A 14,771-nucleotide genomic window follows, 5' to 3' on the forward strand; every position below is an offset into this window, starting at 1 on the left:
GTATCAGGCCAGCAGCTCTTAGAATGAGCATGACTCATCTTGTACACTTCAACCATTAAAGCAGGTAATTCTGTTAAAATCTCACACTGGGAAAGGAAAGCAGATCCCAGTAACTTTACTGGGACAGCAAACCCAGCAGGAATAACAGTTATGCGAGACAAGAGCACATAAGAAAGGAAATGGAAACGCCCCAAGGTGAGTTGGATGAGGTCTCCCTCCAGATTATCCCCTTCGTGAGCAAACAGATGGGAGCGCTTACACACGCAGACACCTCGAGCTCCTAAAACTGCACAGTAACCTTGAGAGTCTGGGAAAACGGAATATGAAACGGGCCAATGAGAAGGCAAGCGAGCCAAGTCAGGGTCAGGACGGCAGAGCAACGCAGCCAGCGCTGCGCTCATTATCGGTGGCAACCGACTGCCGGTCAACGCCATCCTTCCCTATCAACAGACAACACGGCAGAGTGTTATTAGTTCAACCTTGGTTTCATCGGATATGCTTTAGGATGACATCACCGTCATGTGACGCATCTGCCACCAGAGTTAAAGGTGGAGGCGGTGCTTATTTGAGAGGCAAAGCAGAGAGCCGCGTTACCTGTGTACTGCAAACACGCTCAGGGAGAGCAACGTTTCATTATCTCTCCCCCCACTGAGGCTCTTCGTTTGAATGAGTCAGGCTGCAGGCCTGGACGTTCACATCTCTGCTTCTGATTAGACTCAAGGTTAACAGATTAACTTCTATGAAAAAAAAAAAAAGACATTGCCACAGGCATGCGCAAACAATGTCCTTTTCCCCCCTAAACTCCTAAAATCCTTCAACTCTTCCACCATTTCCCACCAGCAAACAAAAAACTCTGACTACATTTCATAAATATAAGGCCTGGGTCAGTTCTTGGTACCAATATGTGTGATTTTTTTTTTTAACAAGTCAACGTTTCAAAAAAATGCTAACAGTATTCATATAATTTTAATTTATTCTATGGGATTAAGACAAAGTAATAAAGTATTGTCTCCTGTATCGAGCACATGGTGACATAACTTCATTAGGGGTGAACTGATTGTAGTTTCCTACTGATTTTGACTTTATTTTTGCCTGAAAAGTCACCACATGTTGGATTGTGAATCTTTCACCATCTCGATTCGATTCTGATTTTTGAGTCCATGATTTGATTCAAAAGTCAATTTTCAATTCACAACAATTATTCATAATGATTTCTGCTTTAATCTATAGGTGTACAAAGGATCCTGTGGATCTACCCTGGTCTGCTGTGCAAGGCAGAATGACAAATGGAGACGTCAAAGTGTCTTTTTCCACATTAATTCCATTTAAATGGAATTTGTGCTTAGATTACTCTCTCCCCGCATTCTCCATTTTGCTTTTATGAAGCAGTCAGGTAGAGAGCGCCACACATTTCTGCAGACATCTTCCTTTGTGCACAGCGACGTAGTAATTTCCACACATGAGGTTTTAAAGCCATTTGGTATCTTTGTAGTCATCTGGTGAAGAGTCGTAAAAAAAGAATAAATGTACATTTCCTCACTACATCAAATAAATGCATCTGAATGTTTCGTAAAAGTATTCATGTCGCCTGTGGATACAAAAACCTGGAGGCGTGGACTGGAGTTTTAAATTTTACCCAATCACTACTGTTTGTCCGTGTCGCAATGTGCCAGTTGGACGTTGTTAATCTTCTTTCTCAACAGCCAAGGGCCCAGACCCTCTGTATGAAGCAAAGCGTAGGGCGAGGGGCTGGTTTTTACCAGACTAGCTACATTGCAGAGACTATTGTGAACTGCCCTTGTGCAGACGTGACTTGGTGAGCGGGTGTGTCGGTGAAAGCTCTGTCATGGCAGTGAGAAAGGAGACGGTGGCTAATTTTTATAGCTTTATGGAGGAAGATAAGATCAGTGGATCAGATTGGTTCACTATTGTCCAATCTCCCAAAATTAAGGAAATCTGAGCCGATTTATTGGCGCACCCTTACACTTCACCCCTCCCTCATTTTTCCTCAACTTAAAAAAAACACAAATTAGATTTTATTCAGACATTGCCATCCCGTATGGTGCCCAACTAAATTTTGCTTTTGCCTGACCTTTTTATTTACATTATCATATTATTTATCAAATTATTTATTCTGTCATTAATACCCATTGATGCACCTTTTTCTTAAATCCCCCCTTTTTTTTGTTTTTGTTTTTGTTTTTTGTTTTCTCTCACTATTAATCTTATTCCTCTGGATTTTATTTGGGAAGGCTTATCCATGTGTACTGCACGACATGTTCGGTTCTGTTATAAAAAAAGTCTACATATCTTATCCATATATTTTTCCCCTTTTTGTATTTTGACGTTAAAACCTAATAAAAAAAAAATAAATAAAAAAATTAAAAATTAAAAAAAAAAAAAAAAACACAAATTAGATCATATGTATATTTCAGGGAACTGCATCAGTCTGCATATCAAACTCAAAAGTAAAATAAATGTTCAGAAATACAATTAGAACAATGATTATCCTACATTATTTGCACAGCAGACCTGGAAACCACGGCAACTTTATTCAAAGTTGCAATGATAGTTGCCCATGTGTAGCTGTCAGCATGGTGGGAAACATTCAGGACAGACCCCCCCTTTAGCGAGTCCGCGGCCAGGCAGTGAGAAAAAAATGCAAATGACTGTTGGTTCCAGAATCCCAGGCATCTCTCACTCCACCCGACAAAAGCACCATGAATTAGCTCCGGCTCACCAGCCACAAAAAGATATTGATATACGAGATATTGTAGGCAAGCCCACATGTTGTAGCAAACTGCCTTGCTGAGTCCAGCCTGGATTTACTCGCCTTAATGTGAGCAAAGGTCCATCATGGTTCCTGAGCATCTGGGAGCCGCTGGCTATAAACTTTCACTCTCCTTTCATTGTCTGACACAGCAGCACATTGGCCTAATTCTACAGATCCCTGTCACATATACTAAAACAGCCACTTGGAATTAATGTGCCACTAATTGCCAAGAATTTAGTCCGTGCGTGACTATGTGTTGGTTAAAGGCTACTAGAACGTGTGGGGATCTAACAGGTCAAGGAGAACAAATGTGTTCCCTGAGAGATGTCGGAAATATTTAAATTCTCAGGAACATACACCGCGTGGAACCAAAACGCATGAAACGATACTTAAAAACAATAAGCCTTAGTATCGTCGAGGAAAAAAAAGAAGGTAAATCCTTACTGGAAAGGATCAGTTCAAATCAGAAACCAGTGAGCAGAGGAGGATTTAGGTCTCTTTAGTTAGAGTGGGGCTTGTTGGGTCAGCGGACAGAGAGGGCTGTGTTATTAACAGAGGTACCTAATGACGATGTACTGACCCATTTCTGACTAACGAGAATTAAAGAATTTTGGAGGGGAAAACAGTCACTAAAGCCACAGAAGAAAGAAAGAGAAGAAAGGGCTTAGAGAAAATAAAAACCTCAGCCATAGCTACACACAATCTCCATGTCCTATTGGTATGTAATGGTTTAAACACAGTGAAGAACTGTTAAATAAATTGTGCTCTATTTTATTCAAGTAAGAAATGATGACAGAAATATCAAGAATTCCATCAAAGAAAAATTAAGAGCTCAAAATATAAAAAAACATGGTCACATACCACTTGGTCGTTGACTTGGTTGTCGGAAGCCAGCAAACTCCATTCTATGTCCAGAGGTCCAGTGTCTGAGGAGCTCAGGGAGAACTGGCAGTCCAGCTTCACACTCTGCCCACTGGCCTTCTCCAGCGGTGCCGTCGGACTGGATGTGATCTCTAAAGGTGAGACCAAGGCTGGACAGAGAGGGATAAAGAACATCAAGTCACAGCTGGAGCATGTCTAGCAATAAACTTAGCAATATTTCACCTGAAACATGTGAAACCTGCTGCTACTCTCCTCTGCACAGGATGAATTTTGTCTTATACCATAGTGGGGTAGTAGTGATGGAGACTCCATAAAACATTATATATCTCTGTATCATTGCAAACAGATGCCTTGTTGACATCAGCTTGATTTATTAATGTTACTATAAACACAGTTTATGAGCCATTCATGGTCATAATCAGTGGATCACTGATCCACAGCACTGGAAAAGAGGACTCACACTTAACGTTTAGGGTGAGATTTATTCATTACTATTCAGAGTAAAAGAAGGACATTGTTTCACAACGGAGTCGGAAATGGAGTTTACAGATTGAGGGTGTTTTCACGACTGATGGGCCGGTACAGTTTGATTGGGACCAAAAATTGCAACAGGCTACATTTTCTGCTGGTGAGGTTTGCTTTCAAACTGCATTGTGTCAAACAAACCGAACCCTTTGAGGAACCTCGCTTTAGTTTGGATTCATTATGGTTTCCCTTTCAGGAGCAGAAAGCAAATCCTGTGCTGAAAGTGAAAGAATTAGAAAGTTTTCCCCATTATTAAAGTCTACGCCCCCAAACCTTTTCTGACTTGTATAAATGATAGTCAAACTATTAATTTATAGTCAGAAGATGAGAGGTCCTCATTTTGATGCATACAAAAATAGATTTTTATGGAATTTAATCTGCTGATTAAGGGAAAATGATAAGGCTCTCATCTCTGGCTGAGTAATAGGTACATATTCTCTGCAATTACATCCACGTGTTTTCAGAAAATAAATAACTACGCAGTAAAAAAAACAAAAAAAACAGGGATAAATGATAACACAATGACGAACTGGTCCATTAAAAATGACAAGAAGCTGCTGATATTCTTCTCCACATACAAAACGGGTTAAAATATCTCGTTCTATAGGAGAATTCAGCTGCGACAGAAACGCAGCCCATAGAGAATAGAGCTGTCACACTCTGTCATAATGTGTTAAGATCCTTTTGACAACCTCCCACATACTAATAAATAAATAGGGTCGGGGGGATTTCTTTAAGTACATATCTATAATAAAACCATTCTGTTGATACGAAAAGCTCTATGTGTAATAAAAAACATGGGATTTTCCTTTGGCCACATCAGAGTTACATTTAGGTGCTTCTCCGCTAACAGAAAGAGTCTACTGTCGGGTGAAAAGACAATCCGCGAAACAGAGAGAGGAGAATGTGTTTTTGTCTTTTTATGGGAGTTACATCAGTTGCATATGGTCTCAAAATGACAATATTACCATTTATTGCAATAATTTGTTGGACAATTTCTTGTCCAACAAACTTGTTTATTGCGACAATAAATCGTCATAGTTTTTGGTAACAATTTGTGTGACGATGGTCTAAGCTTTCATAAGAATGGCCAATGAAAAGCCGTGCTTTTAACAAGCTCTTTGTGTTTGCATATGAAAAGCATGATCATGCTATTCATAGGCAAACAAATGCCACACGATTTACATTTTAAATATGTACTCAATAGAGATGCACGATCAAATACTAGTATCTGCATCAGATATTCTACACCGGGTATCGGTTATAATGTCCCTGATCCATAAGACCAGATCTGTTTAGTCCAATTCTATGCTTCATGCTCAGAGCAATGTAATGCTTTATTGTTTATTTTACATTATATTTAGAATTCCTTGTTGCACTTTCTAAACCATTTGAAAGAAAGTTTGCTGCAGTTTATTTTTACATGTTTGACCAAGATCGTCAATCTATTTTGGTTTCTTTTTCTTACATTGGCTCTTACCAAGCTTGTGAAGTTATTGGTGTATTACAGTGTGCTTTACTGGTGAGAGTTATCAAATGAATTTGTAATTCAGATAATATAAAAAAAAATAATACATGTTTTAAGTCAATTCAGCGTTGTTTTTCTGTATTGAATTGATATGGATTAACACCAAACCTCGGTATCGTATCGGAAGTGAAAAATAAGTACTCCACTATTTTTTACCACAATCCTAAACTGTAAGTCAATCCATCATTTCTGGATGAAGAAGCTGAAAGGATAAGGATCATTCTACTGATGAAAATTTGGGCTCACAGGAAACAAGAGTAGCAGATTTATCTCGATTTGCTCCATTTCAACTTCAGAACCGTACCCACCCTCTGATCATTGACACACAACTAAATGAGATGCACAACATGAAGCAATCCCAGTCACATCCACTAAAGCTGAATTTCAGAGCCTGTAAGCGTGTGACACGGTGGTTTCATTTTCCGACTGCCGGAGCTGCAGCTGGTCGTTTGAGCCCACAGATTCTGACAGACGCCCTTGACTGGGGAGTGATACATCGCCTTCAGCGGGGGCTAGGGAATGGAGGAGTAAAATGGAGAGGAAAAAAAAACAGATATGTGTCTATCAATGTCAAAACGGATATTCGGCTTGTCATCCGCATGAAGGAAAGCTGTGTCAATTCATCACGCGCTACGAGGAGCTGGAGAGTTATTCACAGTTGCTTCGAAAGCGGAGAAGATTGTATTGTGAGGGAAGAAGAAGAACGCGTTCAGCTGGAACAGTTGACTATAGTGATTGATTTCTGGCAGGTAATAAAGGGCACAGTCTGATGTATCTGTTAAATCTATGACAACCGGGTTCATAAACTATTTGTCTAGGGTGCAGCTCAGCTTCATTCAGAAACTAAAAACTGAAAAAGTCTGCAGCTTTAAGCCTATACACATCAAAAATAAAATTTTGGTAACTTAAAAGCTTAAATAACTACATTACCTTGAAAAAGTATGCATGTCCCTTTTTTTAAATTAAATTACATGTGACGGACCAGCATAAAGTACCATAGAAGATGAAGCAAGCCTTGTAGAATCACTGTCACTATAATTACTCTTATGGTGATCACCTGCTCCATATTTATGCACATCGGAGAAAAATCTTACCACTTTTTCTTTCCAAAATAGCTAAACTTCAGTCAGATTGGATGGCCAGTGCCTCAGTCACTGATTCCTAATCGGATTAAGGTCTGGACTTTACCTAGGCCATTCAAGCACATGAATATACTTTAATCTAAACATTTCCACTGTAGCTTAAGCTGTATGTTTAGAATGTCTTTTTTCACGTTTACTCTCTGTTCAGTTACCTCGAATCCAGCCTCATACCTTGTGATTTTACTTAGCCATACGTTCTTAAGGTTTTTATTGCAGTAGTTTCTTCCCCAGCAGAGAGGCTGGATGATTTCTTCAGCCTCTTTCTTGACAGAAACCTTTCCCATTTCATTCTTGCTACACTGGCTTGAGAAGCAAAGCAGTTTGCTAAATGTGACTCAAAGATGAGCATGGCAAATAAGACTTCAATAAGTTATTTTAGCATAATGTACAATATGATTGAAAAACATTAAATCTTGCGACTTAAGAAATTTGTTAAACATTTATAATTATGAAATGTGCAATATTAATTCAACAGGTGGACAACTAATAATTGGATGATAACACTTATTTCCCCCAAAAAATGCTACTGAGGTTTATTCCAGCATTCACACATAAGTACACATGTAAAGAAAATGTTTAAAAAATATATATATATATATAAGTGGAACATAAAAAAATCTGAATTAATTCCAATTTGTATTCTCCCGTCTTTAAAAATCAAACACAATATCAAAGCAACTACAGAAATCCAAACCAAAACATTATTGTTTTAATCATCTAATCTACCACTGAGATCTTCTGGTAAAAAAAAAAAAAAGCCATAATCCAAAGCCAAACCTGTTGACATGCAATCAGAAAGTGGTTCAGGGTGTTAATCAGTAACTATCAGCAGCACTTTCTCTGTACAGTGTGTGAACCCTGCAGGATGTTCCTCAGAGGCATCAGTGATAAATGAAGTATGCAGCGGTGTGAGGCTGCTACATGTAATCATTAGTTTATTTAGGGTGAAAGCGATCATTATTTAGAGTAATGGCACCGGGGCAAAAGTAAACTGGCCTTCGAGCTTTAAGTGAATATAATGGATTGATAAGGGAGGCCATCATCTTAGTCCAAGGAAAACAAGGAAATTAAATGAAAAATGGATTGCTGGTAAACGCAGCCATGCAGGCAAAGCAGACACTCATTTATTTCTGTGAGCCTAGTGTCTGTAGTTAAATCAAGAGGCATGCCAGTGTGTGTGTTTGCGCGTCTTTACTCTGCAGAGCAGGAGCCGGGCGGTGAGGTTGCAGGGCAGCGGGGGAGGAGCCGCGTTGCCTAATTAAAAAGTTCGTTATAATAACTAATCCGGTCTGGCTGGGTTTCTGCGAGTCGCCCACTGCCTCCAATCTCCATCCTACCGTGACACAGCACACCCAGCGCGATTACTGGGAGATCTGGAGTAAGCTCGAGGAATTCGGGGTCACGGGGGGTTGTCAGCATTGCTCTAGTCTGCGTTCACTCAATCAGTGGCCTCTTCATCCCCTTCCTGCCAGTCCTCCTCCTCTTTAACACAATCGTGATTGTGGAGTGCGAGAGTCCCCTGGCCTCCGACTCTCCGCGGGCCTGCTGATTGTAACCCCGTCACCCACCCCATCCACCTTTTTGTCGGCATACAATGGGGCGAGAAGCCTGTCTCCTGGCAACCGATCCCTCAGAGAAGGTTGCTGTGGTGCTCAAGGGGCAGCGTGACGCAGGGAGGGAAAGACAGAGACAGGCGGCGAAGGAGTTGAGGAGCAACAGAGAGAAGTTAAGTAGGAGAACTGATGAAAAGGCTCTGCTAGTCAATGTTATGTGTGTCACACACATAACATAAGGTGTGTGTGTGACGATACCAAATGTTGCTGGACAAAAAGTTGCTACAGAAATTCTTGCCATAAGTTATAATAGTGTAATTTTGAGTAAACTTTCAGCTAATATAAGAATAATAATGGTATATTAGTGCAAGTACACTCTCAAAGATTTAAAAAATCTTTTTTATTTCTAAAAAAAAAAAACATTTAACAGTGGAAGACATTTTAAATATCCAAAATAAATTAACGAAACAACCGAGACAGAAAATGAAGTTTCTGTGACCAAAAATTTAAACGATCGCACTTATTTTAATTCATCATGCGACTAATTGATTTATTGTTTGTTGAGACCGGCACACAGTTACTTTTGTTTTACGGTTCCACATTGGTCTGAGTAATGTGGTTATTACTGGACAATATCAACCTCAATGTTTTCTACAAATTTTCTGTTTTAATGTAGTTGTGGTATTTCTAAACATCCCCCAATCAGTTTGCTTTTACAGAGAAGGTTTGTTTCCATTTGCAGATCGTAGCTCCAGTTGAGTCGCAGCTGGTTTCCAGAGGTAATGATGAAAACCTACAGATGAGATGAGATGCTGAGATAACTGGTCTGCATTTCTCATCTGTCTTTCAGTACTTGAAAGTAGCTCAGTTTTTCCACTGATGTGTACACAAATTCCAGAGGTCGATTTCATCAGATGCAGATGAAGCCAGGAGTTTACAGACAGCGAATAAAAAATACCTTTTCTTCCCCCTCACTGTCTGAAGATAAATCAGACCAAGTTTCTCTTGCTTTAGGTCAGTCGGAATTACCAACATTATTTCTGTTAGCTAAATACCACAATAATGAGAGAGAGGATATGTCAGATTGTTTTGCTAATGTTTTCAAAATCAGAAGTTCACATACGTTTCCTCAGTATTTGATAGCATTACAGATTCTCTCTAGGAATGAGATCACAACTTTGTGGAGGCCAAAACATTGACTTTGTTGTCCTGAGACAACTTTGGCTGTATGTTTAGGGTCATTGTCCCATTGGAAGACCCATCTGAGCCCAAGCTTCAACTTCCTGGCTGATGTCTTTAGATGTTCTTTCCTCATGAAGCCCATCAGTTCCTCTTGCTGCAAAACAGCCCAGGAACAAGACACTGTAATCCCCATACTTCATGGTTCGGATGGTATGAGAATCCCAGTTTTTCCTCCAAATGTTGCAATGCCGGTCGTTACGACCAAACAGTTCCACTTTAGTTTCATTACACATCTCCAACATGTCTCCAAAAGTGTAAGTTTTTGTCCTCGTGTGCATTTTTAAACTGCAATTTTACTTTTTGTTTGTTTTTGAGTCATGACTTCCTCTTCACTGAGTGACCTTTCAGCCCATGTTGATACAGAACAAACAGTGACATTATCTTTTTTATTTCCTCCAGTATCTTCACAAGGTCTTTGGCTTCTGTTGTATTATATATATACATATTTTGTTATTGAGCATATGGAAATTTCTGGTTTCAACCATCAGTTTTAACTTTAAATGTTCCACAGACAAAGCAAAATCATGTGCTTCAAGGAGCGGCATCAGCTTGTACTATTAATAAGCCTTACAGTCTGACAAGCCGACCTCTGTTAACCCAACGCCCAAGACCCTCAAAGCCCTGGCAGAGACCATAGTGGATGATAAGCTTCTCCTGAAGCTCAGAAAACCAACTCTTACCACCAGGAGATAAAGCCAGCAGCTATTTCAGGCTCACAAGGCAACAACAGTGACAGAAGAAGCTTGGCTAAGTGAAAGAGGTGAATTACACTGCGCTGGGATTTGCTTCTATTTACCTTCTTCATGCTTTGCATCGCCTTAATCCTGTTAAAACTACGCATTTGGTCTACAGCGTGTTTCAGAGCCTCTGACAGCTTTAGTTCACAATCAGTCAACTTTGAAGTATTGCAGCCAATCAGCTGAAAATAGGGAAATGTATTATGACTGTAATGGAGGAGACGGTTCCAAATAAAGAGATAGGCACACATTGAGGGCCATCTTTTATTTATTACCCAGCGAGAGTAATATTCTTTCTAGGGTCTCCAACAGTTTCACCTATTCAAATCTAAGACATTTCAGGACCGTTTTTAAGACAATTATGGATGAAATTGAAGGCCTGCATCGCAACAATTGTAGATATTTTAAATTTGTGTTGCACCAAATGATCCTGATCCATGATCGCCAAACTCTTGGCAGCAGCTTTTGCTTCTCATACTCTCTACATCCATGTATATTGTATGGGTTGGCAACAGAAGTGAGCCAATTGCGAAGACAAACATTGCCCAGTCAACTGACAACAAAGTTTCATTTACCCATAAAAAAAGCTGGCCTGCTAGCTAGTGCAACTGACAGTAAATTTGCACTTATCCACAATGGACCCAAAAAGCTAGCTTGTTAGCTGATTTGTTAGGAAGGGGACATTAGCTGCTAGTTACTGTTAGCTGCAACCACTTCAAGTCACTGAAGATGTTGCCATAAGACTCAAACATTTGCATGACAAAAAAGTTCAGAGAGAAAAAGAGATACATAGAATGTAAGCAACTAGGTAGTCCTATCATGACAAAATTCAAATGTAACATGTGTTTAACATATTTAAGACCAAACTACATTTTTATAGTTAATTTAGATCATTTTAAGGAATGTGTGTGAACCCCTGTCTTCAGTCTGTAAAACAAAAATCCTGAATAAATCTTGAAAAATAAAGTGCAGAGGAGAAACAAAAACTCAGTCGAAACATAAACCGCAGTGACAGAGTTTTGGATGAGCGACTTGCATTTTTCTGGATCTGCAGCAATGTTGGAATGAACATTAGTGATTTATTACAGTAACTCTGCAGTCCATGGGGCTGTGGAACGAGCAAATAACCCAGCACAGCCAAACTCCAAATCAAACCTGGGCGAGCTAATCCCTCTCACCAATGCTGAGGCACATCAATTATTTCCGGCAGAACAAAGACCATCTCCTTAACTCCATTGCAATGAACGAACGCTCTGAACGGCAGCCACGGTACTCCCGCTGGAACCGTTCAATTTGAAGCGGGGTGGGTGCCCAGAGAGGGAGCTTGGCTGCCGTTTATTTAATGTAGCAGAGAACTGGGACTGTTGAACCATACTGATTGTGTTATAATGCAGCCTGAAAGCTCCACTTGCCACACAGAGCAGCCATCAATCCCCCAGTGCCGAGGACCTAAAGGCTGTTTTGACATAATTGAACATTAAATGATGGCGGGAATGATGAATGACTGGCACTTTACACCGTTGCCTGAGTGTTTGACAGCTTTTAGTGCAGCCCCCCGGAGGATGTGGTTATTGCATGTCTGCAACATCCAATTTGAATTTGTAAACATCAATTCTAGAAGTAAAGCTAATGTCATTACTTAAAGGCTAATGAAATGCCTTGCTTGCCAGAAAACCCTTCTAGAAAGAAAGCCACTATGAGATCAATTTTAGTTCATCTGGAATCCTGCCACAGCAGTAGAAAAAAAATCTAAAGTCATTAAACAACTGTGGGAATACAGAGAAGGAAGTAGAGGCAGAGGGAAGCTAAGTTATTTTATGATGAGTGATTCAGTTTTAATTACTGACCTCAGACCTGACACGCTAAGCTACATTAAAAAATATACAGCAGAATTTAATCAGTTATGGATTGCTATAAAGATTTAAAAACCAATAAAAGTTAAAGACACGGGTGTACGTTTCATGCTTCTTTAGGCATGAGTACATGAGGGCAGGATCCTGAAATCCAACACCAAGTCTTGGGTACAATTAACCAAACTTTTGGTCCAAACTAACAAGAAATGATAAATACTTTAATTGGTATGTTGATTACATCTTAGCTTTTACTATTCATTTTCTTTATTGATTAAATTACTGTGAAGGGTAGAGGCTGACATATTGTAGCACAGACTGGACGTAGTGTAGCCTAAACACTCTGGCAGGCTTTAAAGTTGTAATCCTGTCAAATAAGTTCTAACATATTTGACAGAACTGAGAATGATGGGGAAAAACTTTCAGCTTCTGAAAGAGGAAATATTTCAACCAGCGGTTTAAAGATATCAGTTTTCATGTTGTTATGGGTCTGGATTCTGAGTAATTAGAGGAAAACATGTACAAGTCACAGGAACTTATAGAACTGTGGGGGAAAAAGTGACTTAGTCCAGAAAATACAGTAAATGGTGGTCTCAGATTGGCTGCTTTGCAAACACCAACCAATTGTGCGTCAGGTGGCATTGAGCAAAGATATTTCAGCTTCCTGAGATGGATTTTCTTTAGAATACTGCAGATATGTTTTATAACGAAAGAAAATACAATCATTTGTGCCATCACCTCTCGATGACCCACATGGATGCAGAATATTATTCACTATTGACTTTTTTTTCGAGATCCATAACAGGGGCTCATTCTTGAAAACAGAACTTTGTTGGATCTATTTGAAAACAAATGAGTGCATTTTGTTTTCCATCATTACCTAAATGCTCCAAAAATTTATTTTTTGAAACACCCAAGATTTGTTTGCTAACAAATTAGCTCTTACTCTTATTATTTTATTGGCAAAAACTACATTCTAGAATAATGAAGTGACATTTTTGCAGAAAAACAGAACAACTGCAAGTCAAAACCATCCAATAACCCACATGCATTATTTTAATATCATTTTACCAACAGCCAGCTAAGGCACAGGCCTATGGTTGTCATTGATGGGTAATTAGTGTTCGAAATTAAGACAATATATTCATCAGGAAAATGGAAATAAAATAGTGATATTTATTTTGTCAGTAAAAGACCACTACACCCAAACTCTGCCAGTTTTTGACGAATCCCTATCTCACCACTGTCCCCACCACCATCCCTAAAACGAAGACCAAGCTTCTCTAAAGCCGTTTTAACAGTTTGATAACAATTCTACATCTCAAATGTGAGCTAACCTAAGCACATTACCATAAAAAGCTCCTTTCCTCCAGGAATCCGCTGAAGCCAATGGACAGAGCTGGTGACAATGCGAGGGCTGGCTCTGCCACAGAGCTGATAGGCAAGGCGCCAGAGCTGCTAGCAGCTCCCAGATAACACGCTGATATCATCCTCAGGGGAAACAATGCTAAATGTGCCATTATTATCATAGGAGGAGGAACTAATTAAAACAGGACAAACTGTACATACTGAATATGAGGTGTGTGAGAGAGACAGCAGAATGTCATGTTTCTAAAAATGTCAATGAAGATGTCACACAGAAATGTTTTTGGTAATGCTAACGGGGGAATTGGAAACTAAAAACAGGCATGAAATGCTAAAGCAGAATGAAAGGCTGGAGAAATGGTCCAAATGAGACAGCAAGTGATTTGTTTGTGATCTTAAAAGTAGAGATGCACCAATCCGATTTTAATATATAAAAAAATTTTACATCAGGTACCAGTGAGAATGTGGCCGATTCATAAAGGCAAATATATTTAGTTCTATATTATATTTAATTCTTTTTTTTCCTTTATTTTTGTGATCGATGTCATGCTTTGTTGTTTACTTTACAGTTTCTTTATTATTTATTTTACATTGGTTGTTATACTCCTATTTGCACTGACTGAACTAATTAAAGTTGTGCTGTTTTTACACGTTTGACCAAGCTTGCGAAGATATTGGTGTATTTAAGTGTGCCGTACTGGTGCAGAGTCAGCAAATAAATTTTTTATTTAGTACACTTATCGCTTATCCGTCTTAAAGGAAAAAGTAAAGTTTAAAGTCACTGACTTCCTTTAAATCTCAACTAAAAACCCACTTGTTTAGAGTTGTATTTGAAACGTAATCATTTGCAAATTTATTGACGGAATCTGACTTGATTTTGTGTTTTTATTGTTGATTCTATGTCGCATTGTGTTTTTGTGTTTGATTTGATGTAAAGCACTTTGAAATGTCTTGGTACTGAAATGTGCCATACAAATAAAATTTGATTTGATTTGATTTTTAGCACTTTTTTTCAGGATCGGATCTTATCGGCTCTTATCGGATCTTATCAGATATTTGTATTGTAAATAAGTTAAAAAAATAATATCTAAAAAGTCATGTTTTGAAAAAAACAACTATTAAGCATGAATTAGACGTACTTTTCATTAAGCCCACATTTATGTTTTAAAATGAT

At 39.0% G+C, this 14,771-nt stretch overlaps 1 protein-coding gene across 1 annotated transcript in view; it reads right to left on the reverse strand.

Annotated features, from left to right (window-relative positions):
* The window catches only part of cxadr (CXADR Ig-like cell adhesion molecule), a 49,405-nt gene that overhangs the window by 15,475 nt on the left and 19,159 nt on the right, over positions 1–14,771 (reverse strand). The window contains exon 2 of the mRNA XM_044141288.1: positions 3,635–3,804. Within this exon, the coding sequence (XP_043997223.1) occupies positions 3,635–3,804 (170 nt within the window). The remainder of the gene's footprint in view (positions 1–3,634; positions 3,805–14,771) is intronic.

This window comes from Gambusia affinis, linkage group LG15 (assembly GCF_019740435.1).
Source record: "Gambusia affinis linkage group LG15, SWU_Gaff_1.0, whole genome shotgun sequence".
NCBI classification, from domain to species: Eukaryota; Metazoa; Chordata; class Actinopteri; order Cyprinodontiformes; family Poeciliidae; genus Gambusia; species Gambusia affinis.